General features: G+C 56.7%; 1 protein-coding gene across 13 annotated transcripts in view; it reads left to right on the forward strand.

Annotated features, from left to right (window-relative positions):
• The window catches only part of ATP2B2 (ATPase plasma membrane Ca2+ transporting 2), a 353,733-nt gene that overhangs the window by 313,553 nt on the left and 15,315 nt on the right, over positions 1 to 24,865 (forward strand). For all 13 annotated transcript variants that reach the window (XM_033437364.2, XM_033437363.2, XM_049716215.1 and 10 more), the window contains 7 exons: positions 5,458 to 5,699; positions 6,650 to 6,884; positions 15,174 to 15,353; positions 15,551 to 15,638; positions 20,998 to 21,104; positions 21,570 to 21,761; positions 23,977 to 24,190. In XM_033437364.2, coding sequence (XP_033293255.1) covers positions 5,458 to 5,699; positions 6,650 to 6,884; positions 15,174 to 15,353; positions 15,551 to 15,638; positions 20,998 to 21,104; positions 21,570 to 21,761; positions 23,977 to 24,190 — 1,258 coding nt within the window. The remainder of the gene's footprint in view (positions 1 to 5,457; positions 5,700 to 6,649; positions 6,885 to 15,173; positions 15,354 to 15,550; positions 15,639 to 20,997; positions 21,105 to 21,569; positions 21,762 to 23,976; positions 24,191 to 24,865) is intronic.

Below are 24,865 nucleotides of genomic sequence, written 5' to 3' on the forward strand. Positions count from 1 at the left end.
CTGGGAAGCAGTCAGCCCTTGAACTCAGACGGCTCCAAACCCAGGGTGCAACTAAATATTCCAATGAACCTCAAACCCCCGAGTCAAGCCAGCTCTGCGAGGGGCTCTGGCCAAAACAGGGGCTCCAGAGGGCACAGAAGCCCCTGGAAGTGGCTTAGCAGGGCCTTAAGATGGGGAGGTGGGGCGGCCCTTCGTTCTGGTCTGTGAAGCGACAGGGGCCTTTGTGTTGGATTCAGCAGCTGTTTTGGTTCTGTTTGGTTTTGTTTGTTTGTTTGTTTGTTTTTGCAAACACCATCCCTAGGAGAACAGTTTAAAGCACATAACCCTGAATGGAGAATTCTGATTTTTAACAGCACTGTTAATCCCTATATCCCACCTTCTCACCCTGTGCACGTGACACAAAACACACAGCACACACACACTATACCACACACACACACGCACACACAGCACATACACTCACCACACAATACTCTACACGCAAATCACACAGGTATATGCACAAATATACACACACACACCACATGCGCATACCACACACTGCACTACACACAGCACACACACACCACATGCACAGTGCATGGGCAAGCTCGGGAAGGTCCCCAGGAAACCTGCTTTCCAGCGTGTGTCTCCCCAGGGCGTTTCAGCCTGTCCCAGCTGTTCAGGACACACACCCCGCCCGAAGCCTTTGCAGTCTCTGGGGAAAGTCCACGATTCTGCCCCCTGCTGCTCCTCGAGGCCCAGCACCTGAGAGGCTCCTGGGGAGGCAGACCCTCAGATGACAATTCCGGAGGCCAAAATTCTGACAAAATCCCATCCCACCTGGCCTCCCATCAGCAGCTCTCCACACCCACAGACACCAAATTATTCATTTATTCATTCAACGCACATTCATTAATTACCCCAAGTGGGAAGTAGAGATAAGCAAGACAGCCCTCTCCCCCACCCCCGACCATGGGCTCTACACCAATCACCCACCAGTTACCTCGTTAAACAACCATCTCAAATGCTAGTGAAGAGAGGCAGGGCATGTGCTGTGTGGGCTCAGAGCTGAGAACAGCTGGGGTCAGATCCTAGCTCGGCCACTTACTAGCTGTGTGACCTGGTTTCTCTAGGCCTCCCTGTGCACAGGGGAATAATAACAGCCCGACCCCTGGGGAGCCATGAGGATGCAACCGAGGACGCACGTGCAGAGCTTGGTAAAGAGCTAGCGAGGTCACTGCCGCAGCTGCCGAGGCTGCCTGGTGGTCCATCTGGGCGTCGGGGAGGCTCGTCTGCCGGTGCCTGTCCTCAAGGGGGGAGGGGGAGGGGCTAGGCCACGAGAGACAGCCAGCAAGCAGAAAGTCATTTTCTCATGCGCTCTCACAGTCGGCATCCTATGGCATTTGCTGCGATTTACCGTGCTATGGTGGCCGCGTTCGGGGGCACAGGGAGGACGGGGTGTTGAGGATGTTTTAATATTGTAGTAAAATACACAGAACGTAAAATTGATCATCTTAGCCGTTTTAGTGTACAGTTCCGTGTCATCAAGTACGTTCACATTGTACAACCATCGCCACCACCCATCTCCAGAACGTTTCATCTTCCCCAAGTGCAGCTCTGTCCCCATTAGACACTAACTCCTCCCCCCCCTCCCCCAGCCCCTGGCGCCCACCCTTCTACTTTCTGTCTGTACGAGTCTGGCTGCTCAAGGGACCTCGTGTAAGTGGAATCACACAGTATCTGTCCTTTTGTGTCTGGCTTATTTCACTGAGCACAGTGTCCTCAAGGTTCATCCATGTTGTAACATGGGTCAGAATTTCCTTCCTTTTTAAGGCTGAATAATATTCCACTGTATGTGTAGATCACGTTTTGCTTATCTCTTCATCTGTCAGTGGACACTTGGGTTGCGTCCACCTTTCTGCTACTGTGAATAATCCTGCTGTGAACACGGGTGTACAAATATCTTCTCAAGTCTCTTGCTTTCAATTCTTCTGGGTATATACCCAGAAGTAAAAATTGCTGGATCATATGATAATTCTATGTGCAGTTTTTTGAGGAACCTCCACACTGGTTTCCACAGTAGCTGCACCATCTTACATTCCCATCAACAGTGCACAAGGGTTCCAATTTCTCCACATCCTCGCCAGCACTTGTTTTCTGTTTTGTTTTGGGTAATGGGCATCCTCATGAGTGTGAGGCAGTACCTGCCAGCTATGTTTCTTTTCATCTCATTTTTGCAGATGTTATTTATAACTTGTCACTCTTCAAGTCATCATTCCTTGGGCTTAGCTCTAGTGACCCCCAAGCATCCCAGAACAGGAGCATGAATTGTCCTCTCAAAGTTACACCCATAGCTGCACCCAGCACTCCCAAAGGGCTTAGTGCCCATACAGGGAAATGTGCTGGATACGGTGTGGCACTAGGAATCAGGGGAATTGGGGGTAGCCCCAGGCCTGCCCCCCTGCAGGTCTGTGATGAGGAGCAAATCACTTCCCCCCGGGCCTGCTTCCTGCCCCTCAAAACCAACGCCTTAACTCCCTTACAGAATTAGAGCCCTGGAGAGCAAGCCTCATGGAAAGTCTACAGCAATAGTAAAACCCCTGGGTTTGTCAAGATAAAAAAAGCCAAAAGAGAAAAGGGACGAGTCCCTACTTCTTAATAATGCACGTAGGCGATTTTAGAGCTCAAGTTCATGGTAACAAATTGAATTACGGAGGAGGCAGCTCTGCCATTTGCAACCATAGATTGTTTGAAATCCTTTTAGGGGAAAATTAAAATATCTCACAGAGGGTAATAAAATGCTGCCTGTTTCACAGGCATAACTGCTTAGCTCTCTTGGGCAAATAAGTAATTAGGCATTTTTATTTCAGTCCTCCGTGTCATCATCTTCTTTCATTAGTGGAGGGGGAAAAAACTGTTTTGGAAGATACATAAAACCCTGGAAATCACCAGAAGGTTAATTATAAAATTGTAAAAAAAAATGATAAGTAAATAAATATATAAATTTTAAAAACACAACATAACTGCATACTGCAGAGACTAAGGGGTGTACTTTGAATTTCTTCTCCCAAACATCAGAAAGGGGAAACTGTCAGATTCCTCTGCTTCCAGATCAAATCCCACCAAAGAGCTTCGGTGTGGGGAGGCTTCCAAGGCCCATGATGCCTGGACATAGTTGAACATGGCATGGAGCAGGGAGGGTGTTCTAAGGCTTGACCCGTGGCCCCCAGACCCCCTCTGAGGGACCTGCAGCTCTGCCTTGTTCTACCATCCTTCACCGCCATCCACCATCCACTTGAAGGAGTGGGTTGATTTGTCTCTCAGCTAGAAGTCATCTGCTAGAGCCTCTCCATTTTACAGGTGGGGAAACTGAGGACAAGAGCTTAGGGTCTAAGGGTATGTACGCCTAGGTCAATGCCCATGACCCGACAGGGCTCGGGTCTGCTCCCAGGGCCCGAGTCCTAACTGTGGATGGGGCAGTTGGCCAGGGACATATCCTATTGCCATCCTGCCCCCCTCACAGCCAGTCCATGCAGCATCTTCTAGACTCCGTCTTCTTCTTGCCTGCTGCTCTTTGGAACAACACGAAGGGTTCCTGTGCAAGGCTGCCCTGAGACCCACAAAGAGCCCCTCATGGCGGGGTTGGGGGACACAGAATGCTCATAGTATTATTCCTCTTCAGTATCTCTCTGGTCTTTGGGTTTATCCGTGGTGGCTTTTACCACTCCCAAAGCCAGCTCCACCTGAGTCGCTGCACGTTAATTTTATACCAGTGGTCTGAGTGTGTGTATGCACGTGTGGCGGCTGCCCACGGGAGGTGAGTTTACCTGCCTTATGAACTTCCCTCAGCCGCCTGCCAGTCCCACCATTAGCGCCCACGTGGAGGCGTCTCGTTCTTACCTATTCGCCTGTGCCTCCCGCACCCCAGACTGGCCTGCGTTGAGCGATCCAGCAAACAATGAGCAAATGCCTACTGTGTGCTGGGCTCTGTGCTGCCCTGAGAACCCAGGGGGGAAAGAATACAGCAAGTGCTACTCGGGGTGACAAACCCACAAAGCAATTCTCAAAGACAAGGAAATATCTGTGCTGGTCCTTAAAGGGCAAGGAGGAGTTTGCCTGGCAGGGAAGGAGGAAGCAGGGGTGAAGGCACAGAGGCATGAAACAGCTCGTGTTCGGGCAGCCGCACGAGGAAGTGAGAGGCGCTGGGGAGATGTGGTCGGTGGTTTGACTGAGGCTCAGGGCAGGGGCTGTGGTGTCCAGTTAAAAAGAAACGAACTAACGCTGTGAATGGGGATGACTCTCAAAAATTGAACGTTCCATGAGTGAAGCAAGCTACGGAAGAATATGTACAGCCTCCTTACATGACGTTTTCAACATGCAAAACAGTGCTGCACATATGTACGTTAGGTCAAACTACATGAAATTGCCAATGGCTGGCCATTGTGACGTACCAAAATAGCAGTTGCATTTGGTTCAACCTCAACTGAAGTCACAAGGGACATTGCATCCAGAGCACAGAATACTACCCAGTCATGGAAAGGAACACGCTCCTGACACATGCGACAGCTTGTCTGCATTGCCAGGGCATTGTGCTGAGTGAAAAGAAGCCCGTCTCCGAAGATCACATACTGTATGATTCCATTTATATAACATGCTCAAAATGACAGAATCATGGGGCTGGAGAACAGCTTAGTGGTTGCCAGGGGCAGGGATGGGGAAGGGAGGGAGGTGACTGCAGTCACATAAGGGTGGCACAGGGAGTGCTGTGATAAACTGTTGTGTGTCTTGATGACGGTTGTCACAGGAATCTACATGTGATGCCATTGCTCAGAACTAAACACACACACATACACACACACACACACACACACACACACACACACACACACACACACAGAGAGTACACTAAAACTGGTGAAATCTGAATCCAGCGGGTTAGATTGTATCAGTGTCAGCATCTTGGTTGTGACATTGTGCTACAGCCATACAGGAAGTGAGCACTGGGGGAAACGGGATGAAGGATGTATGACATCTCTCTGTGTTATTTTTTATTGCCTGTGAAACTAGCACTATCTCGAAATAAAAAGTTAAAACACACAGGGCAAGGATTAATGCCAAATTTAAGTTAGAGTTTCTTTCTGGGACAAGGGGTGCGTTATGCAGATGCGGAGAGGTATATAGGGGGGTTCAACTTTATCTGTTAGGCTTTACTTCTTAAAAAAGAAAAATCTGAAGCAAACATGGCCTAGAACTAAGGTTCTCCAGAACTGGAGGGTCTGGGCACAAATATTTTTATCATTCGGTCACAGGTTTATGTTTGACATAGTTCATAATTTTTAAACAGCTGATCTTGCTTAATTCCCTTCAAACAGAGCCCGGATTGGGTCTGGGACGCAGAAGCCTAAGGTGGGGGGGAGGGGTGGCCCCACCCACAGGCAAGCGGCAGCCCGGTGAGCACCCCGCCTCTCCCCGCAGCCCCCGGAGAAGGAGGGCGCCCTGCCCAAGCAGGTGGGCAACAAAACAGAGTGCGGCCTGCTGGGCTTCGTGCTGGACCTGAAGCAAGACTACGAGTCTGTGCGCAGCCAGATGCCGGAGGAGAAGCTATACAAGGTCTACACCTTCAACTCCGTGCGCAAGTCCATGAGCACCGTAATCAAGCTGCCCGACGAGAGCTTCCGCATGTACAGCAAGGGCGCTTCGGAGATCGTGCTCAAGAAGTAAGCGGTGCGGGAGCGGGGGGCGGGGCGCGGGGCGCAGGCACAGGCCGCGGGGAGGGGCCGGGGGCACCCAGGGTCACGGGAAGGGCCGTGCCCAACGTCCCGCAGCAAGACCGCCTGCACGTGCCCTCCCCCAGGGCTTTGCTACTGTTTCCTCTTAAAGGTTTCTGCAGGGAGTCCTCCCTCTTCTCCTCCCTAAGTCACTGGCTCATCAGGAAGTTCTTCCCATTATCCCTGTCAGAGCCCCCTCACGTCACTTCCCTGAGCATAGAGTTGGTAGACGGCGTGACTTTTCACTGTGAGCAGGTGTCCTCTGACTCCAGGTGCCAGAAGTAAGCCTGGAGAACTAAGCAAGTCAGCCCCCCTCTCTGGGCCCCAGTTTACCCATTTGTACCTTGAGGGGGACTCAACCCTGGTCACACATAGAATCGCCCCAGGGAGCTTTTAAAAAAAAACACTGATTCCTGGACTCGCCCCCAACAAACTGAATTGGAACCTCTGGCGTGGGGCCCACAGTGTGGTGGTGGGGGGGGTTATTCAGTGCTTTCCCAAGCCATCCTGATGCGCAGGCAGGGTCAGGAACCACTAGCGGAGGTTTCATGCCCTCTGAAAACCATTTTCGCTGTGGAACTATTTTTTTCAGATGAAATCTTGTGAAGATGAAACAGAGCAAAGTAGATCTGCTCTTGCTGAAATGGCCTGGGGCAGATATTACAACAAGGCCGCCTGATTTCTTTTTGGCTGGTCCTGATTTCATCCCTGCCTGGGGCCCAGGGGCCAGGACCACCCCTGAAGCATTATGGGAGATGGTCTGGACGAGCCCTGGATGACCAACCACGGCCAGTGGGACGTCCGTCACTGGGGAGGTGGGGGTGAGCTCCGAACCCGTCGGAGGGAGGGTTTTTGGGCCCTTGGCTGGACCTTACCCGGCCCCCTCCCACCTCCCCCAGGTGCTGCAAAATCCTCAACGGGGCGGGTGAGCCCCGGGTCTTCCGGCCCCGCGACCGGGACGAGATGGTGAAGAAGGTGATTGAGCCCATGGCCTGCGACGGGCTCCGCACCATCTGCGTGGCTTACCGCGACTTACCCGGCAGCCCCGAGCCCGACTGGGACAACGAGAATGACATCCTCAACGACCTCACCTGTATCTGCGTGGTGGGCATCGAGGACCCCGTGCGGCCCGAGGCAAGTGCCCCGCCGTGGAGCTTGGGGAAGGGGGTGAAGCTGGGCGTCCAGCCTGCTGGGTGACCTGGAGTACGTCGCCTCACCCCTCTAAGCCTCAGTTTCCCTGCAAGGCCCACGGGGTCTTCTCTGTACCTACTCCTAATCATTCAGACTCTTAAGGCTAGCATAGCCACACTTATCTGCTTGGGACATGGGGTGCAACCCACAGCCTGCCAGCCGGCGTTGCTCTACCGTGAAGGCTGCCCTGCCCTAGAAGCCTCAGAGGAGCCAGGATCTCCTGTCCAAACCCATAGGCCCAGATTCAAGGGTCCCTGCAAAGGAGACACCCAATAACAAAGGTTACCACACTCAAGAAGGCCCCAAATGTGGGCATCCCCATCAGCATTTAGAGTTCTCCCCATCCAGACCAAGTTTACCGGTTAGTTTTCCCTAGTGATGCAGCGGGCAGTCTGCCTCTATCAGGTTTCCAGGGGAACAGAGCTGGAAAGTTAACCAAAGGTCAAATTCTCAAGCAGAAGGGAAGGGGCGGGTGACAGCACCCCCTCCCCGTAAAGACCGAGAAAAGTGATGTAATATGTGCACCTACTGGGGTGCTCAGATGACAGTGGGTCTTCAGTCTCCTTTAGCTGAATCTGCATCTGGGGGGAAAGCCAAGAATTCAGTGCCGGGAATTTGCAGGGTTGGGGAAGGATGGGACGTGCGGGGTCGGTCGAGCTGCCCAGGCTGGGAAGAGGGTGTGGGAAGAGGAGAGAGCTGCCTCGAGTCTCCGAAATGCTGCTGTGGGCAGAGCTCGCTCGCTCACCCTGGGAGCCCGGGAGGCAAGGCACAGGAGGGGCTGGCCTCCTCTTCCTCGAGGACTAATGCTGCTGGGCCCAGACTGGCCTTGGCAGTGGGATTTGGTGACGCTGCCCCTTGGGACTGTTTCTGACCAGGGTTCTTGGCCCCCTTAATCAATAGAAATTGATAGGAGGCCATACAAGAAATTCAGGCAAGGCTTTATTGGGGCTCCTGCTGCAGCAGGGGGGAGTGAGAACAAGTAACAGGTTCCTTTGCTCTTGGCTCCTTCTGTGGGGTGACGGTAGGGGTGTGTCCAGGGGTCGGGCCGAAGGGGGGGCTTAGGTGGTCTGCCCACCCCTTTGGTGGTGCTGTGTGCAGGGGGCGCACCCAGTACCCTGCTTTTGCTCCCGACTCTTGGGAAGTGGCAGTTGGGTTCTTTTGGTCTTTTTTGTATCTTGTTGTCTATAATTTGCCCCAACTGGGCATGCACGCGGTTATTTTTGGTCGCTTATAGTTTCTTTGTATGTGGTTGCTCGAGGAGACGTCTGTCCAGGTGCAAGCACTGCAGCAAACGGTCCCAGGTCCCAGCCTGTCTCAGGGCCGCCTTCCTCCACCAAGGGCAACTTCAGTGTCCCCCGCTTACCCTGACACCATCCTCTGGGGCCTCTGGCTGTTCCCTGCTCCTCCTGGAGCCTCCATGTCCCCTTCTTTCAAGTGAAAGGAAGCAGGCAAGATGCCCTCCAAGCTCCTGGCCCCGCTGTTTTAAGACTCTGCATTCCAAAGACTAAGTGAAACTTGAAGGTCACAGACGTGGACTTTCACATTTAGGCAGCAGGGAGAGGGGTCAAAAGTGTGAGTTCGGGCATCAGATATACCTGGGATTTTGAGTCCCTTGGCATTACGAGCTGTGTGACCTTGGGCCAGTTACATAACCTCTCTGAGCCTCCATTTCCTCATCTGAAGACTAGGGACAATAATAGTATTCTACACACATGCACACACACACACACACACACATACATGCCTCCTCACTCCCACCCCAAGCCTAAAACAGCAGGGCTGGGAACACGTTCAGCCTATGTCGGAGAAAGGGAGCCTGGTTCCAACCCCAGCTCTGCCACTAACAAGCCACTTCTCCTCTCTGTGCCTCAGTCCCCTCATCTGTAAAATGGGTGGTCGGCCTGGGGGCCCCTCAGGTCCCATCCAGCTCTAAGGTTCTGAGCCAGCTGCCTGGGAGGCTCACTCTCATGCCTTTCTTTGCTTCCCTCCATCAACACATCCCTGTGGGTGACCTTCTCTCTCCCCTGGGCTCACCCCGGGATGTGGATTTGGAAGCTGTAACTGTGTTGGAGGGCAGGGACGTACTGGAGGGACACAGCAGTCTAGTCTAGTCTCATCCCGCCCCTGCTGCTCCTTCACAGAAGACCTCCAGTGTATCACTGTCCCGGGCCTCAGTTTTTCCATCTGAACAATAAGAAAGTTGGACGTCAACTAGTGAGGGACACAGTGGAGTTACTGGTGATGCTGCCTGAAAGTATGAAAGCTCAGGGACTTCCCTGGCGGTCCAGTGGTTAGGACTCCGGGCTTCCACTGCAGGGGGCATGGGTTCTATCCCTGGTCAGGGAACTAAGATTCCTGCATGCTGCGTGGCACAGGGAAAAAAAGAAAAAAAAAAGAAAGTATTAAAGCTCTGACCTGTTGACTCAGCATCTCCCGTGGGGTGGGGGTGGACGCAGAGCCTCAGGAGACAGGCAGGTATGGTTTTTGATTTGTTTGTTTTTTTTAGGCTTCGTGATATATCATCGCCAAATTCAAAAGGTTCGATAGCACAAACAGGGTGAAGTAGCCCCCCATGCCACCACCAGACCCCAGTGACCACCTCCGAGGCAGCCACAGTCACTAGTTTCTCGGGTGACCTTTGGAGAGGGTCCCTGCCTCTGGTGAGCATGTGTGTGTATGTTGCCAGGACAACCGTGAGGCCGGCCAGAGAAAAAAATCCCCACCCAGACCGCCTCTAGGGTCCCACAAGCCTGGTCAGATTCATTTGCTGCAGGAAAAGAAACTCGGCCTCCCTCCCTTAGTTTCCCCGTCTGTCAAGGGAAAGAAGCTCCTATTCCCTTCCTCCCTTGAGAAGACAAAGGACAGAACAGATAAAAACAGGGTTGCAAATCCCCCCTCCCCCAAGATGCTACAGTGGTGCATTTTCCAAGTCTGATGGAAGCCAGTGAGGATGAAGCCATCAGGAGAGCAGCGGCCTGGGATTTGCCGGGTTATCCGGGGGTGTTTGGAACCCTCGAAGTCACAGACAACTGCTGTCACCACAAACAACAGATGTTTAAAAGCCTTTATTTAATGAAAACAGGAAGCACCCATTTGCTGGCTGGTTTTCCTCAGTGAGAAATATCTAGGATAATTTTAGCAAAAGAAGGAATCTTTTTTTACAGCTATTTTATCTATGGGGAAAGCACATTTCAACCAGATCAATGCCTCTGGGGCTCGGGTCTTCATCCTCTCTGCACCCTCCCTGCCCGGAACAGTTAGATGTTCCATAGCTGTTCGTTGCATAAATGAGTGAGTGAAGCGATAAAAGGAAGGGCTGAGCAGCTGCAGGAGGTGTCCCACTGGGTTGGAGGGACCAAGGATAGCTTGCTGAACAGAGAGCATTTCATGTGCAAGATGGGAAAGATTTGTGACACACAGAGATTCAGGGAGAGAGGGCATCCCAGGGAGAGGGGACAGCACAGGCAAAAGCACAGAGGTGGGGAGGGATGCTACGTGTTTGGGAACTAGTGAAAACCCTAGCTGGGTTTATGAGAGAAAAGGCTGGGAAGGGAGCTTGGAGCCAAACTGTAGAGGATTTGCATGTGCCTGTCCAAATCCATTCACCCGGGTCAGGCTTCGAGGGACTTAAGCACAAAGGTGTTTCACAGTGACCCACATTGACCAAGCACCTACCCTGCACGAGGCCCCTGAGAGGGTTCTGAGCGGCTGGCAGCCCCTGCCCTCCAGACCCACAGCCTAGTGAAATGAAGGTGTAAAACCTTCCAGAGTGTGAAACCGGACAGGACTGAAGCACGACAAGGTCGTCCAGTTAGGGGCCCATTGCCTATAAAGGAAGTGGAGTAACTCGTGGTGGCCAGGGGAGGCTCCTCTGGTGTTTCCAGATCTGTCCTGAATCCCCCCCACACCTTCAAGGCAGGTCACAGGCCCTTAATATACCTGATCCAAGGGTCACGGTGGGGAGCCCAGCCCATCCCACCGCCCCAGACACCTGCGCCTCCAAATGCTCTACACCGCTGCACCCCCATCGCACACCCTGCATCTGTATCCTTCCTCTGTGTCCCTGTACCCACCCTGAAGCGGAAAGAGCAAACAAGGGAGCCCGGGGTCAAGCGTCTTGCCAGCCTCCTCCACCCACACGTCACCAACATGTGCTGGCCCTGAGCTTGGTGACCTTTCCTGCTGTCACAGAATTCTCCAGCCTCAGTGAAGGGCAGAGGCTATCACTCCATTTTACAGATGAGGAAACCAAGGCTTAGGTGGGAGCCCAGGGCAAAGCCCAGGCCAGCCTTTTGGCCCCTGAGCCCTCTCTCCACAGGGCAGAGGCACTTCCACTGCACAGAGTAAAGTGTGGGGACCATAAAAATTAGCCTCCTCCTTTTTCCCCAGTCTGGCTTGTTCAGTGGAAGCCCAGAGGGTAGGGATTCCAAGCAGGCAGATTTCAGCTTCCTGAGACAGTCTTGAAAACAGAAGTCTTCCTAAGACATGGCATCCATCACCTCACTCCCAGTTCAGAACTTTCCATGCCTCCCAGGCCTGAAGGAACAAGGCCCTGACTCCCACACCTTTGGACCTGAAGCCCCTCTCCAGCTCCAAGGCCACTTGCCCCTACCCCACATCTTCCCTTGGCCTCAGCCACCCAGATCACCCACAGCACTGTCTGCAGTGCCCTCCCCTTCTCTGTGTACCTCATGGGACGGTTGTCTGCAGCCAGGACCACAATGAACTGGTCATCTCTGCAGCCCCAGCATGGGCACAGTGCCAGGCATCAGAGCCTCAGCTAGTGTTGGCTGAAAAGAAGCAGATCAAGTATCCCCTCCTCCAGGAAGCTCCCACAGATTTCTTCTCCCCACACACTTCCTTCTAAAGTAACAGTGTGCTCCGCTGTGCTCCCAGAACTCTGTACACATCTTTACCAAAGACCCTGTCTCTGTACCAGAGAATGGGTCTGACCCAAAGTAACTGCTCTCTTATCCGAAAAAAGAACAATTATGTGAAAGGGGGACTTCCCTGGTGGTGCAGTGGTTAAGAATCCGCCTGCCAATGCAGGGGACATGGGTTCGAGCCCTGGTCCGGGAAGATCCCACGTGCCACGGAGCAACTAAACCCGTGAGCCACAACTACCGAGCCTGCGCTCTAGAGCCCACGTGCCACAACTCCTGAGCCCGCGTGCCACAACTACTGAAGCCCGCACACCTAGAGCCTATGCCCTGCAACAAGAGAAGCCAGCACAATGAGAAGCCCGTGCACTGCAACAAAGAGTAGCCCATGCTCACCACAACTAGAGAAAGCCTGCACGCAGCAATGAAGGCCCAACGCAGCCAAAATTAAATTAATTTTTTAAAAACGGAAAGATTATGTGAAAGGATACAAGAGACTTGTTCTACCTTAGAGCAGTCAACCGTAGAGGGGATGAGCACCTTGTCAACAGAGGCAAGTAAGTAGAGGCTCTCTGACCATCTGTCAGGGATGCGTGGGAGGAGATCTAGGCAATGAGCAGAGGGTCAGAGTCATGACCCAGAGTCCCTTCCAACTCCAAGCATCTTTTAAACAAGCATAACCTAAATTATTCCTTTCAGGGCAGAAGCCAGATGAGGTGTGTGTTCCCAAAAGAACAGCGGCTCTTTCCTGTCCCCTGGGCCAGGAGACAGCAGGGGGCTGCAGCCAGGTTACAGCCATTGTGAGGACATCGATAAATTATGTAAACGGGATCTTGGACCTCCCACATCCCCACTCCCTCCGGCTCTATAAAAGGAGGTCACTTTGGTTATGTGAGCAGCCACCATGGCACGAGGCAGAAGCCTTGCTCACGTGGCCCCAAGCCCTGAGTGGGCCCCAGAAGGCTCCTCCCCAGACTCTGGAAATACACTGAGAGGAGGCCCATGATCAGCTCGCCCCGCTCCAGCCCTTCAACAACAGGGAGATCACTACCTGCCACCACAGAGCCGGCCTGTTAGAGGACTGGGGGAGCTGGAGGGGCCTCCCCCAACCTTGACCTAGGCCCTGCCTGTGCCCGGCATTTGTTTCTCACTCCACCGCAGGATGGCCGTGCTCAGGAGTTGGGATTTTCTCTATCAGCGGCGGGGTGGAGGCCCAGAAAGGGAGCGGCACACAGGCTAAACCTGGGGCAGGTAGCTGGTGGTCAGGGTAGGGGCAAGATGGAAGAGGCGGGGCCAGAGGCAGGGAGACTGGGAAGGGGCTGGGCAGTGACCTCTGCTTGAGATGGTGGTGTGGACGGGATGTGGATAGAGGCAAGATACTTTCAGTGTCAGTTCTTGTTCTTAAAATTCCTGAGCGCAGAAAGGGACCGGTGGGCATAAGTTGTCCGCAGTCAGGTTTTGGACCAGCGTTCTAACTCTTTGCACTCTTTGCTAGGGCTGCCATTACAGAGTACCACCAACAGCAGAATCGCGTTGTCTCCTGGTTCTGGAGGCTGGAGGTCTGAGACCGAGGTGTCGGCAGGGTTGGTTCCTTCTGAGGGCTGTGAGGGAGGCTCGGCCGCGGGCCTCTCCCCCAGCTTCCGGTGACGAGCTGGCAGTCTTCAGCCCTGCTAGCACGTAGCAGCATCGCCCAGATCTCTCCCTGCCTCTTCCCATGATGATGTCTTCCCTGTGTGTGTGTGTTTCTGTCCAGATTTCCCCTCTTTATGAGGACACGAGTCACATTGGATGCAGGCCCACCCTAATGGCCTCATCTTAACTTGATTACCTCTATAAAGAGCCTGTCTCCAAGGAAGGTCACATTCTGAGGTACTGGGTGTGAAGAGCTTTCTGGGGTGGGGGAGGGAGGGGGCGGGGAAACGACACAATTCAGCCCGTGACACCTTTAAACTCTCTCAGCAGTGACTTGTCAGGGTCGGGGTGGAAGTGAGTTCTCAGACCCCAGGATGTGGAAGAGGAGAGTCGGATTCAGGCCCCCCTTCCCGCCAGGTCTGAGATTCTAAAGTACTTTTAGTACAACTGGATTTTCTGCCCTTGACGTGTCCTCTCCCACTGAAGGACATTTTACAGCAAATACTGCCTTATTATTTTGTTATTTGTCACTGGGTGAGAATCACTTATTCAGTTGATCTGTGCTGTGTGTGAAGGGCCATGGCAGCTCCAGGCTGGTTTTTTTGTTTTGTTAACATCTTTATTGGAGTATAATTACTTTACAATGGTGTGTTAGTTTCTGCTGTATAACAAAGTGAATCAGCTATACGTATACATATTCCCTCCCTCTTGCGTCTCCCTCCCTCCCACCCTCCCTATCCCACCCCTCTAGGGGGTCACAAAACACCGAGATGATCTCCCTGTGCTATGCGGCTGCTTCCCACCAGCTATCTATTTTACATTTGGTAGTGTATATATGTCCATGCCACCCTCTCACTTCATCCCAGCTTACCCTTCCCCCTCCCCGTGTCCTCAAGTCCATTCTCTACGTCTGTGTCTTTATTCCTGTCCTGCCCCTAGGTTCTTCAGAACCTTTTTTTTTCCGACTCCAGGCTGGTTTTTGCATCCCAATTGCTGGGCAGATCCAGCGCCCTGCAAAGTTGGGGGGGGGGGGCGACAGCTTCTGATTGGCTGGGTCTGCTCTGGCTAAATGGCCCAGATGTCAGTCTATTATTACAAAGAGGGCAGTAGGCAGCCCTTACTTTCGCAGGGAGATGTCATGTTTTACACAAAGCCTAATCATTCACATTTATTCTAAGCCAATGTCACATTATATAAATAAATTATCCTAAAATGCAATGTCCTTCCCCTGCCCGCCCCCCTGGCAAAAAACTGAAAACACACAAACATATTTATCATTGAGTTTGCAGGAAATGTGCATGTTGATGAAGCAGGGACATGATCCTGTTCAGCAGTGGAGTGTTCTGTACTCTTGCCTGGGGCCATATCCAAGAGGATGTTTATTGTGGTCTTTCTCAAAGTCCTTGTCCAGGTCAGGATAGCCAATGGTTTCATCTTAGGATGCAGTATCATGGGTGATAGGTGGTGGCTGTCTGGGACACTGCAGAAAAGAATTGTGAGACCACATCAGGGTTTCATCAGAGGGTGCTGTGATCGATTAACAATGCCTACCACGGCCACAGGAAAGGAGGAGATGGTCTGTGTGCCATCAGTACCTCTTGGTCATCTAGGCCCCTTACAGTGGCGTTGCCTGTGAGCAGGGCTCACTCTGGAATCTGTGAGGGCAGGGAGGGCCTGCACGAGACGACGTCCACTCCATGGCACACGCCCTCCCACCCAGGTCCCGGAAGCCATCCGCAAGTGCCAGCGAGCAGGCATCACTGTCCGCATGGTCACCGGTGACAACATCAACACAGCCCGGGCCATCGCCATCAAGTGTGGCATCATCCATCCTGGGGAGGACTTCCTGTGCCTTGAGGGCAAGGAGTTCAACCGGAGAATCCGCAACGAGAAAGGGGAGGTATGTGGCCCAGTGCAGAGGGTCCTCAGAGGGCAGGGCTTTGGACGGGGAGCTGGGAGGCACGGGCATGCATGAAGCCCCAGCAGCCAGCCAGTGTGCCACTCAGAGCCCAGTGATCGAGGCAAGTCCCCTCCCTTCTCTGGGCCTCAGTTTCTCTCCCCGCCCCACCGACCCGCCCCTCCCCCATCCCTCTCCAGATTGAGCAGGAACGAATCGACAAGATCTGGCCAAAGCTGCGGGTGCTGGCTCGCTCCTCCCCCACGGACAAGCATACCCTGGTCAAAGGTAAGACTTGGGCGGGCACGGGCAGCTCTGAGGCCCAGGCGCCAGGCCTCCCCAGGCCTTCCTGTCCTGGCGCCTTCAGCTTCTTTCCAGGATGGGAGGGGCTCCTGCCTGGGGCTCCCCGCACCTGGGGACGCCCCGGGAGGCCTGCTAAGGGCCACAGTGAAATAAGGAGGCGGCGCATCTGCTCCCTGGGCCCCACCTCCCATGGGCAGCAATGGGATTGCCTATCCAGGGGCCAAAAGTCATGGCCTGAGGGCTGAATGGGGCCCACAGACAAGTTTATTTGGGTGGTGTGTCTTCTTCAATGTTCAAGTTGAATGACTTTATACAGACCCTGCTTGCTCCCATCTGATGCCGTCTTAACCACTGCTGTCTGACACTCCGCCCATTTCATTTACTAATGTTCTCAGTCTGGCCCCAGAGCTTGTGAGTTTGAGACCCTTGGTCTGCCTGTTCTCTAAGGATGCTATCTGACATGTGTAACCAGGACGCCGGGAATGGGCTGTCCTGGGAATAGCAATCTGAGAAATGAGCCAAAACTCAGCGTCCTTCTTCCCTGAGTCCCTCCAGGGAGAGGGCACACCCCTCGCTGAGCTCATCTAGCTGGTCAGATGCTGGGCACTTTCAGAGTCCCATAGGCCTGGGTTTAAATCCAGACTCTGCCCCTGCCCTGCTCTGTGGCCTTGGGCAATTGCCCAGCACCAGGGCTCAATTTTTCCATCTGTAAAATGGCCGTAGGGGGAAGGTTTCTGGCTGAGGTCATCCCTAGGGCATCTTGGATTCCTCTCCTAAAGGTGCTGCCCAAAGACATTAAGGAAGGCAGATCTGGCCTTGGAACAGAAACACAAAGCCCCAGAACCACAGATACCCAAGCAGGAGACCACCCCCAACCCATCCCCAGTTCCTGTTCAATCATGCACTCATTCATTCACTCATTCTCTTGATAAATGTTTCCTGAGGATCTAGTATGTGCCAGGCCCAGGTCTAGGCCGACGTGGTCCTCCCGTTTTGGAATTTGTGGTCCAGTTTATCCAGCAGACATTGAATAGGTGGTTTCCCTACGTAGAGCTAAAGGCTGCACTGGTGGGAGAGAAGGGTGATCTGGGCCCTCTGCCGGCCTCTAACGAGCTGGGGAGGGTGTCATATTGCAGGCCGTGGAAGGTGGGATGGGGGGCCAGGGGGAAGGGCCTGTGTTTCAGGCAGGACAGGGAACTACACTGTGAAAGCCCAGAGGCAGAGATTGCCAGGCACTGTCAAGGACTTGAAAGAAGTTCACTTGGCTGGGCTGGAGCCTCAAGTGAGAGAGAGACAGGAGGAGGCGGCCAGAGAAGGGGGTGCCGGCCTCAGATCACACAGGGCCAGAGAAGGGGGTGCCGGGCTCAGATCACACAGGGCCAGAGAAGGGGGTGCCGGCCTCAGATCACACAGGGCCAGAGAAGGGGGTGCCGGCCTCAGACCACACAGGGCCAGAGAAGGGGGTGCCGGCCTCAGACCACACAGGGCCAGAGAAGGGGGTGCCGGCCTCAGACCACACAGGGCCAGAGAAGGGGGTGCCGGCCTCAGATCACACAGGGCCAGAGAAGGGGGTGCCGGCCTCAGATCACACAGGGCCAGAGAAGGGGGTGCCGGCCTCAGATCACACAGGGCCAGAGAAGGGGGTGCCGGCCTCAGATCACACAGGGCCAGAGAAGGGGGTGCCGGCCTCAGACCACACAGGGCCAGAGAAGGGGGTGCCGGCCTCAGACCACACAGGGCCAGAGAAGGGGGTGCCGGCCTCAGATCACACAGGGCCAGAGAAGGGGGTGCCGGCCTCAGATCACACAGAGCCAGAGAAGGGGGTGCCGGCCTCAGACCACACAGGGCCAGAGAAGGGGGTGCCGGCCTCAGACCACACAGGGCCAGAGAAGGGGGTGCCGGCCTCAGACCACACAGGGCCAGAGAAGGGGGTGCCGGCCTCAGACCACACAGGGCCAGAGAAGGGGGTGCCGGCCTCAGACCACACAGGGCCAGAGAAGGGGGTGCCGGCCTCAGATCACACAGGGCCAGAGAAGGGGGTGCCGGCCTCAGATCACACAGGGCCAGAGAAGGGGGTGCCGGCCTCAGATCACACAGGGCCAGAGAAGGGGGTGCCGGCCTCAGATCACACAGGGCCAGAGAAGGGGGTGCCGGCCTCAGACCACACAGGGCCAGAGAAGGGGGTGCCGGCCTCAGACCACACAGGGCCAGAGAAGGGGGTGCCGGCCTCAGACCACACAGGGCCAGAGAAGGGGGTGCCGGCCTCAGATCACACAGGGCCAGAGAAGGGGGTGCCGGCCTCAGATCACACAGGGCCAGAGAAGGGGGTGCCGGCCTCAGACCACACAGGGCCAGAGAAGTGGGTGCCGGCCTCAGATCACACAGGGCCAGAGAAGGGGGTGCCGGCCTCAGACCACACAGGGCCAGAGAAGGGGGTGCCGGCCTCAGATCACACAGGGCCAGAGAAGGGGGTGCCGGCCTCAGATCACACAGGGCCAGAGAAGGGGGTGCCGGCCTCAGATCACACAGGGCCAGAGAAGGGGGTGCCGGCCTCAGATCAAACAGGGCCAGAGAAGGGGGTGCCGGCCTCAGACCACACAGGGCCAGAGAAGGGGGTGCCGGCCTCAGACCACACAGGGCCAGAGAAGGGGGTGCCGGCCTCAGATCACACAGGGCCAGAGAAGGGGGTGCCGGCCTCAGACCACACAGGGCCAGAGAAGGGGGTGCCGGCCTCAGATCACACAGGGCCAGAGAAGGGGGTGCCGGCCTCAGACCACACAGGGCCAGAGAAGGGGGTGCCGGCCTCAGATCACACAGGGCCTTGATCGCCAAGCACGACCTGCACAGTCAGCCCAGGTGGGGAGCCGAGGGAGGGCCTTGAAGGGGAAAGCGCCCTCCCTGCCGCTGTGTGGCGAGTGGCCTGGAAGCAGAGGGCCCACCAGGACTGTCCAGCTGTGAGCGGTGACACCTGGGCAGGGGTGGTGACAGTGCAGGTGCACTGGAAGGGGACGGGTCTGAGAACTCTTTGTGGGCAGGAGGGGCCTGGGCCCGGCGATTGTTCAGATGGGGCGGAGGGATGGGGGAGAGGGGAGTCCAGGATTGCTCGGTCTATACCTGCTTGAGAGCCTGCTGCACAGTTTACAAAGGGGCAGCTAGGTGTCAGGAGTCGCACAAGGGACCAATTTGAGGGGAAACTGATGCACTTGCTTTAGGAGGCCGAGCTGGAGGCCCTCTGACATCCAAGTGGAGATGTCCATGGAGTCAGGGCCCAGGAGAGAGAGCTGGCCCCCGATGAAGACATAGGTGGGGTGTGACGAGTGGGGGTAAGCAGAGGAGCTGCTGGACCCAGGAACCTCCCACCTGAGCGGTGAGCAGAGGCTGAGACCTGTCAGCGGGTCTGTCACCAAGAAGAGGCAGCCAGAGGGGTCCGGGGACAAGCAGGCCGAGGCAGGAGGCCTGCTGAGGGGGGAGGCGTGGTCCACGGTGTGAATGGCTGCTGAGAGGTCCAGAGATAGGACAGGAACCATAGGAGTCAGCCACAGGGAGGTCCCTGGGGACCATGCACTGCGGGGCGTGTCAGCACTGGTGGTGGAGGAAAGAGGTCTGGGGGAAGGAGCTCTTGCAGCTCCCCGCTCTATCGGAAGCCGTAGGAGAGCTGGGCCAGCCTGGGGAGCCACAGGGGAAAACTGGCCCCCTCCTTGCCTCGGAGCAGCACCCAGGAGGGCCCAGGGAACCGGCGGGGTGAAGGCCTCAAATGCCAAGTGCACAGAGATTGGATAATCCGGGGCAGCAGAACAGCTTGGGGGAGCGGCCAGGAGGACTTCCGGTGCACGCGTCCTGAAGCCAGACCTTGAAGAGGGTGGAGCTTTGACCCTTGCAGGGAGCTGCAGGGAGACAGGGTCTGGGGCTACAGTGCCCCAGGTCAGGGAACTCATTCCCTCCTTCCAGAGGCTGCTGCGGTTTGCCAATTGCAGGACATACGTGTGGGAGCAAAAGTGACCTGATTAGGGTGGGCGGGGGTCCTCAGGGTGTCACAAAGGCTTCCCAGGGAAAGCAGTATCTGGGCTGAGATGGGGTGACTGGGTGACGGGGACAGCTGGCCCAGGGAACAGCCTGTGCAAAGACGGGCAGGTGGCCAGCTGCATGGGACGGAGAGCTGTTCCCGTGGCAGAAGCACAGGCTGGGGGTGGCTGGGGGAGGGAAGAGATCAGAGAATGGGCGGGGTGTGACCACGGAGGACCAAGCGGGTGGAGCCGAGAACTCGGAGTCATCCTGAGGCTGAGGGCAGTGAGAGTGTGACTCTCAGCTGGTGCTGGGGGCTGGGTTCAGACTCAGGTGTCAGAGAGAAAGGCCCTGGGGCTGCTATGAAGATTGGAGGGGAGGGCTTCCCTGGTGACGCAGTGGTTGAGAGTCAGCTTGCCGGTGCAGGGGACACGGGTTCGTGCCCTGGTCTGGGAAGATCCCACGTGCCGCAGAGCGGCTGGGCCCGTGAGCCATGGCCACTGAGCCTGCACGTCCGGAGCCTGTGCTCCGCAACGGGAGAGGCCACAGCAGTGAGAGGCCTGCATACCGCAAAAAAAAAAAAAAAAGATTGGAGGGGAGCCTGGTGTTAGGGAGAGGGGGAGTGGAGGCACTGCATGTGGGGTGGCGGAGAGGAGGATAAGGATCCCAGTGGGGCTTCGGGGCTGTAGGACCCGCAGACGCAGTGATGCATCTGATGTGCGGAATGGGACAGGGATGTATCAAGGTTGACACCCGAGTTTCTGTCCTGCCATGGATGTCTCTGCTTGGGGCCCCGCAAACTCCACACACACCCAGTGACGACTTCTGTCACGCATCCTTTTCTACTGGCCCCAGAGCAGTGACAGGGGCCGTGTGTCATCTGTTCGCTCTGTTATTTGCTGAAGATTTTACTGAGGATGAACGTCTGGAGAGCAGGCATTGGCAAACGGCAGAGCCCAGGCCTCCTCGGGTGCGACTGACACCGCCCGCCCCACCCCCAGGCAGAAGGTGCTGAGGGAGCAGATAGTAGGCCCCCCGGCCAAACCCTGGTGCCCCAGGAGGGCAGAGGGGCGCCTGGGGTATAGGCAGAGGGGAGGTGCGTCCGGCCAGGGTGGCTGCCACTGTGGCCACGGGCTGCAGAAAGCAAAGAGGATGCTGGAGAGGCGACAGGCCCGGACCACAGAGGGCCGCAGCCGGCCCCAGACTCAGGGGCGCCAGGTCCCCTGCAGGTGCTGGGAAGAAGCTCGACGGGAGGGGGTGGCAGGGCAGGGGCCAGAGAGGAGGCTGTCCCCGCCCCGCTGGGAGTCCCAGGGCCCTCAGTACATGCTCACCCCACCCACAGGCATCATCGACAGCACACACACGGAGCAGCGGCAGGTGGTGGCCGTGACGGGGGACGGCACCAATGATGGGCCCGCTCTCAAGAAGGCCGATGTGGGCTTCGCCATGGTAGGAGCTCGCGGGGGCCCGGGGCAGCATCCGGCAGGAGCCCGCAGGCAGGGGGTTAGGGGAGCGTGGACCACACAGCCTCCTGCAGGGAGTGCAGCACCCCCAGTGCACACTCCACCCACCCTCCGTCCACCTGATGCTCCCAGCACTCTTGAGGCTCGGCCTGGCCTCCGGGTCTCCCTGGAAGGGTAGAGGGGGCTTCCTGTAGCGATGGGTCTGGGGGAGGGAGGGGGAGGGAGTGGAGGGCCCCCCTTCCTGAAGGCAGACCGTTGGCCTCAGGGCTGGGTCTGTGAGGAGCAGGGCTGTGGTGTGCATGCGTGTGCACGCACGTGCATGCCTCGTGTGGCCTGGCGGTGTGGGGGTGGGTGGGTGTGTGCGGGGGCTGGTGTAGGGGTGAGGACAGTGTCGCTAGCGCTGCTCGCCTCTCCGGTCGCCCCACCCAGGCTCCTGTCCCCATCCCCACAGGGCATCGCAGGCACGGATGTGGCCAAGGAGGCCTCGGACATCATCCTAACGGACGACAACTTCAGCAGCATCGTCAAGGCGGTGATGTGGGGCCGCAATGTCTACGACAGCATCTCCAAATTCCTGCAGTTCCAGCTGACGGTCAACGTGGTGGCCGTGATCGTGGCCTTCACGGGCGCCTGCATCACGCAGGTGGGTCCACCAGGGGCAGGCAGGATGGCGCAGGCCAAAGCCTGGGGAGGGCGGACACCCACACGGGGTGTCCCAGATCATCACACCTGCACGCTGAGGGCCAGGAGCTGCATCACAGACCCACCCACGTAGGCGCCAGCCCCTCAGGGTGCAGGAAATGAGGCTCAGAGAGGTGGCGGGATTTGCCCAAGGTCACCCAGCAAGTGGAGATGCCAGGCCCACCTCCACATCTGCCTGACCCAGGCACAGGCCTGGCCGTTGCTCCAAGAGGCAGGAGAGGTGATCCTCAAGGGAAGGCAGGACCCCTGGCTGCATAAAGGGCCAGAGAGAGGCTGGGGCAGGACAGGCAGCCAGCTGGGGGTGCGGAGCTGGCAGGGCCCTGGGGGCCTCAGCTCCGGCGTGGAGTGCTCTGTGCCTGGGTTCCTGGGCTCGTGGAGCCGACAGGCAGGCCCCAGCACCTGCAGCCTCACTGCTTCCTCAGCCGCCTCACGAGGCGGGAACTGTGGTGATCCCCATTTCACAGAGGCAGAAGCCGAGCCTCAGAGGATGGGCCTGCCAGGCACCTGCCATTGCCCGCGCAGCCTCCTGCCTCACCCCAACAGGGCCTGACCAGGAGAGGGCAGGTGTTCCGAGGCCTGGCCCCTCCCAGAACCAGGTGGGCAGGCAAGGTCCTGCCCATAAGAGCACAACAGAGGCCCAGAGGCCAGCACTGCCCTGAAGAGCTGTGTGGCCCTGGGAATGCTGTCCCCTCTGGGGTGCTCTGAGCCCTTGAGGGTGCACGTGGCAGCACCCAACACCCCGGCCCTGACTGAGAGCCCTGGGCGGTGCCTAGGGCGGGGGGGAGGCGGGGGTCCCTTCTGCTCCTAAGGGCCTTGTCTCCTGCTCTGTGGACAAGAGGCTCCCTCTAGTGGTGGCTTGAGGGACACTCCAATGGTACAGCTGCTCACACCAGGCTTCTTGGAGACCAGCTAGTGCCAGATGAGGAAACTGAGGCGCCAAGGGTTGTCTCCTGCTCTGTGGACAAGAGGCTCCCTCTAGTGGTGGCTTGAGGAACACTCCCATGGTACAGCTGCTCACACCAGGCTTCTTGGAGACCCGCTAGTGCCAGATGAGGAAACTGAGGTGCCAAGGGGGCCATCAGTTTGCCTGAGGTCTTGGATTGAGTTGGTGGCAGGGTTGTGAAGGCCTTGGTGGGGAGATGGGGGCCCTGACCCCACGGTGCATAGAGGAGGCTGATGGGCAGGAGGAAGCTGAGGGGAGTGGGGAGTGTGACTGAGCCTGGGCAGAGGTGGGAGAGGTGGCCTGGACGCGGGGCGGTGATAAATATCTAGGAGGTGAGTGAGTGTGTAAGGCATAGGCGGAGGGGCCTCAGGAGCCAGCTCAGTCCAGGCTGCTGGGTGTATAGGATCTGCGGGCTTCCTGGAGGAGGTGCTCGGGCAGTGTAGACCACATGGTACGACTGTGCGCAGACAGTATGAATATGCGATCCCTGTCTCAGCCAGAGAGAAGTGTGGGGATCCACACCAGAATGTGCACGGTGGGAACCTGTAAATGGTGAATGTTGATGAGTTTTAGCTTCTTCTGTTCCTTACTTGCCCAAATTTTCTACCAGGAAAATACATTATTTTTGGCGTCACAGACACGCATAATAATTGCTTAAAGTAAACATAAGAGGTAAAGAGAAATTGGGTGGTAGTAAAAAAGGGACAGGGTCCCAGGCATTGTTTGTGGGATAGGAGAGGCCCGAGCCATTGGTGGTCGAGGGGAAAGAGGCAGCAGGAAGCAGAGGAGGTGGGGTCTGGGCGGGAGGTGGTTGTGGGAGGGTCGTGACCTTAGCCTGGAAGAGAGGCTCGTCCAGACGGGGGCTGGAGAGGCGGAGGAGGGAAGATGGCGGGGATGTGGCTGTATTTACGGGGGCTGGGCTGTGGAACTGGTGGCCATCGGGCCTGGGGCTCAATTTTCTCCTTGTGGGAGAAGACAGGTCTGAAGTGGGCGGGTCTGGGCTGTTCCCCAGGGAAGGCCTAGCAAACCTGCTCCACGTCTGCTCTGGAACCCAGGGGGTGGGCCAGCCGAGGAAGACCCACGGGGAGAGCCGGCCTCAAGGCTCCGGTGGGAAGCTGCTGACACCGCAGGAAGGAGCCCCACCCCGGGCACTTCGGGCCAGCAGGCGGGCCGGCCGCCCCGTGACAGCCCCCTCTCCACTCGCTATCCCCAGGACTCCCCTCTGAAGGCCGTGCAGATGCTCTGGGTGAACCTCATCATGGACACGTTCGCCTCGCTGGCGCTGGCCACCGAGCCACCCACGGAGACCCTGCTTCTGAGGAAGCCATACGGCCGCAACAAGCCCCTCATCTCGCGGACCATGATGAAGAACATCCTGGGCCACGCCGTCTACCAGCTAACCCTCATCTTCACCCTGCTCTTTGTTGGTGAGTCCCCCTCCCTGCCCACCGGGGACACCATGGCCCAGACCCCGTGCTCTGGACTCACAGCTGCCTGCCTGTCTGCTGGTGAGGTGATGGAGGCCTAGGGAGGTGAAGTTAGTTGCTCAGGGTCACACAGCAAATCTTGGGTAGAGACTGGCCCTGCCCCAGGTCTGGCTGACTCCAAAGCCGGGGATTTTTCCACTGATGACAGCTCCAGACACTGTGTACACAGTGCAAGGTGGTGCCTCACGCCAGCCCCGCAGAAGCCTGAAGCTCTAGGGGGAGTGGCCAGCCCCTTCTCTCATTGCTCCCACACTCGGAAGGATCCTCACCACGCCATCCTCAGAAAAGAGCCGCATGCCTGCCTACCCGCCAGCTGTTTCCACAACATGTTTATTTAGGACCCTCTACCACCAACCCCCATGACAATGAGGGCACCGAGCACAGAGAGGGGAGGTGACTTGCCCGAGGTCACACAGCCAGTCTGAGGTGGCACCCTAGCTGGTTCTAAGACTGGCCTGGCTTCCAGGGTGCTTCAGAGATGATCCGGGCGAAGCCCACCCCTGGCACCTGGACAGGCCCAGAGGCGGGCAGGAGCTGGCCCACAGCCACATGGCAAGTTGGGGCCAGCTTGGAGTCCCCAGAGCCTCTCTGAGCTGGGTTTTCAATGCCAACGAG

The sequence above is a fragment of the Orcinus orca genome, chromosome 10 (assembly GCF_937001465.1).
Source record: "Orcinus orca chromosome 10, mOrcOrc1.1, whole genome shotgun sequence".
NCBI lineage: Eukaryota > Metazoa > Chordata > Mammalia > Artiodactyla > Delphinidae > Orcinus > Orcinus orca.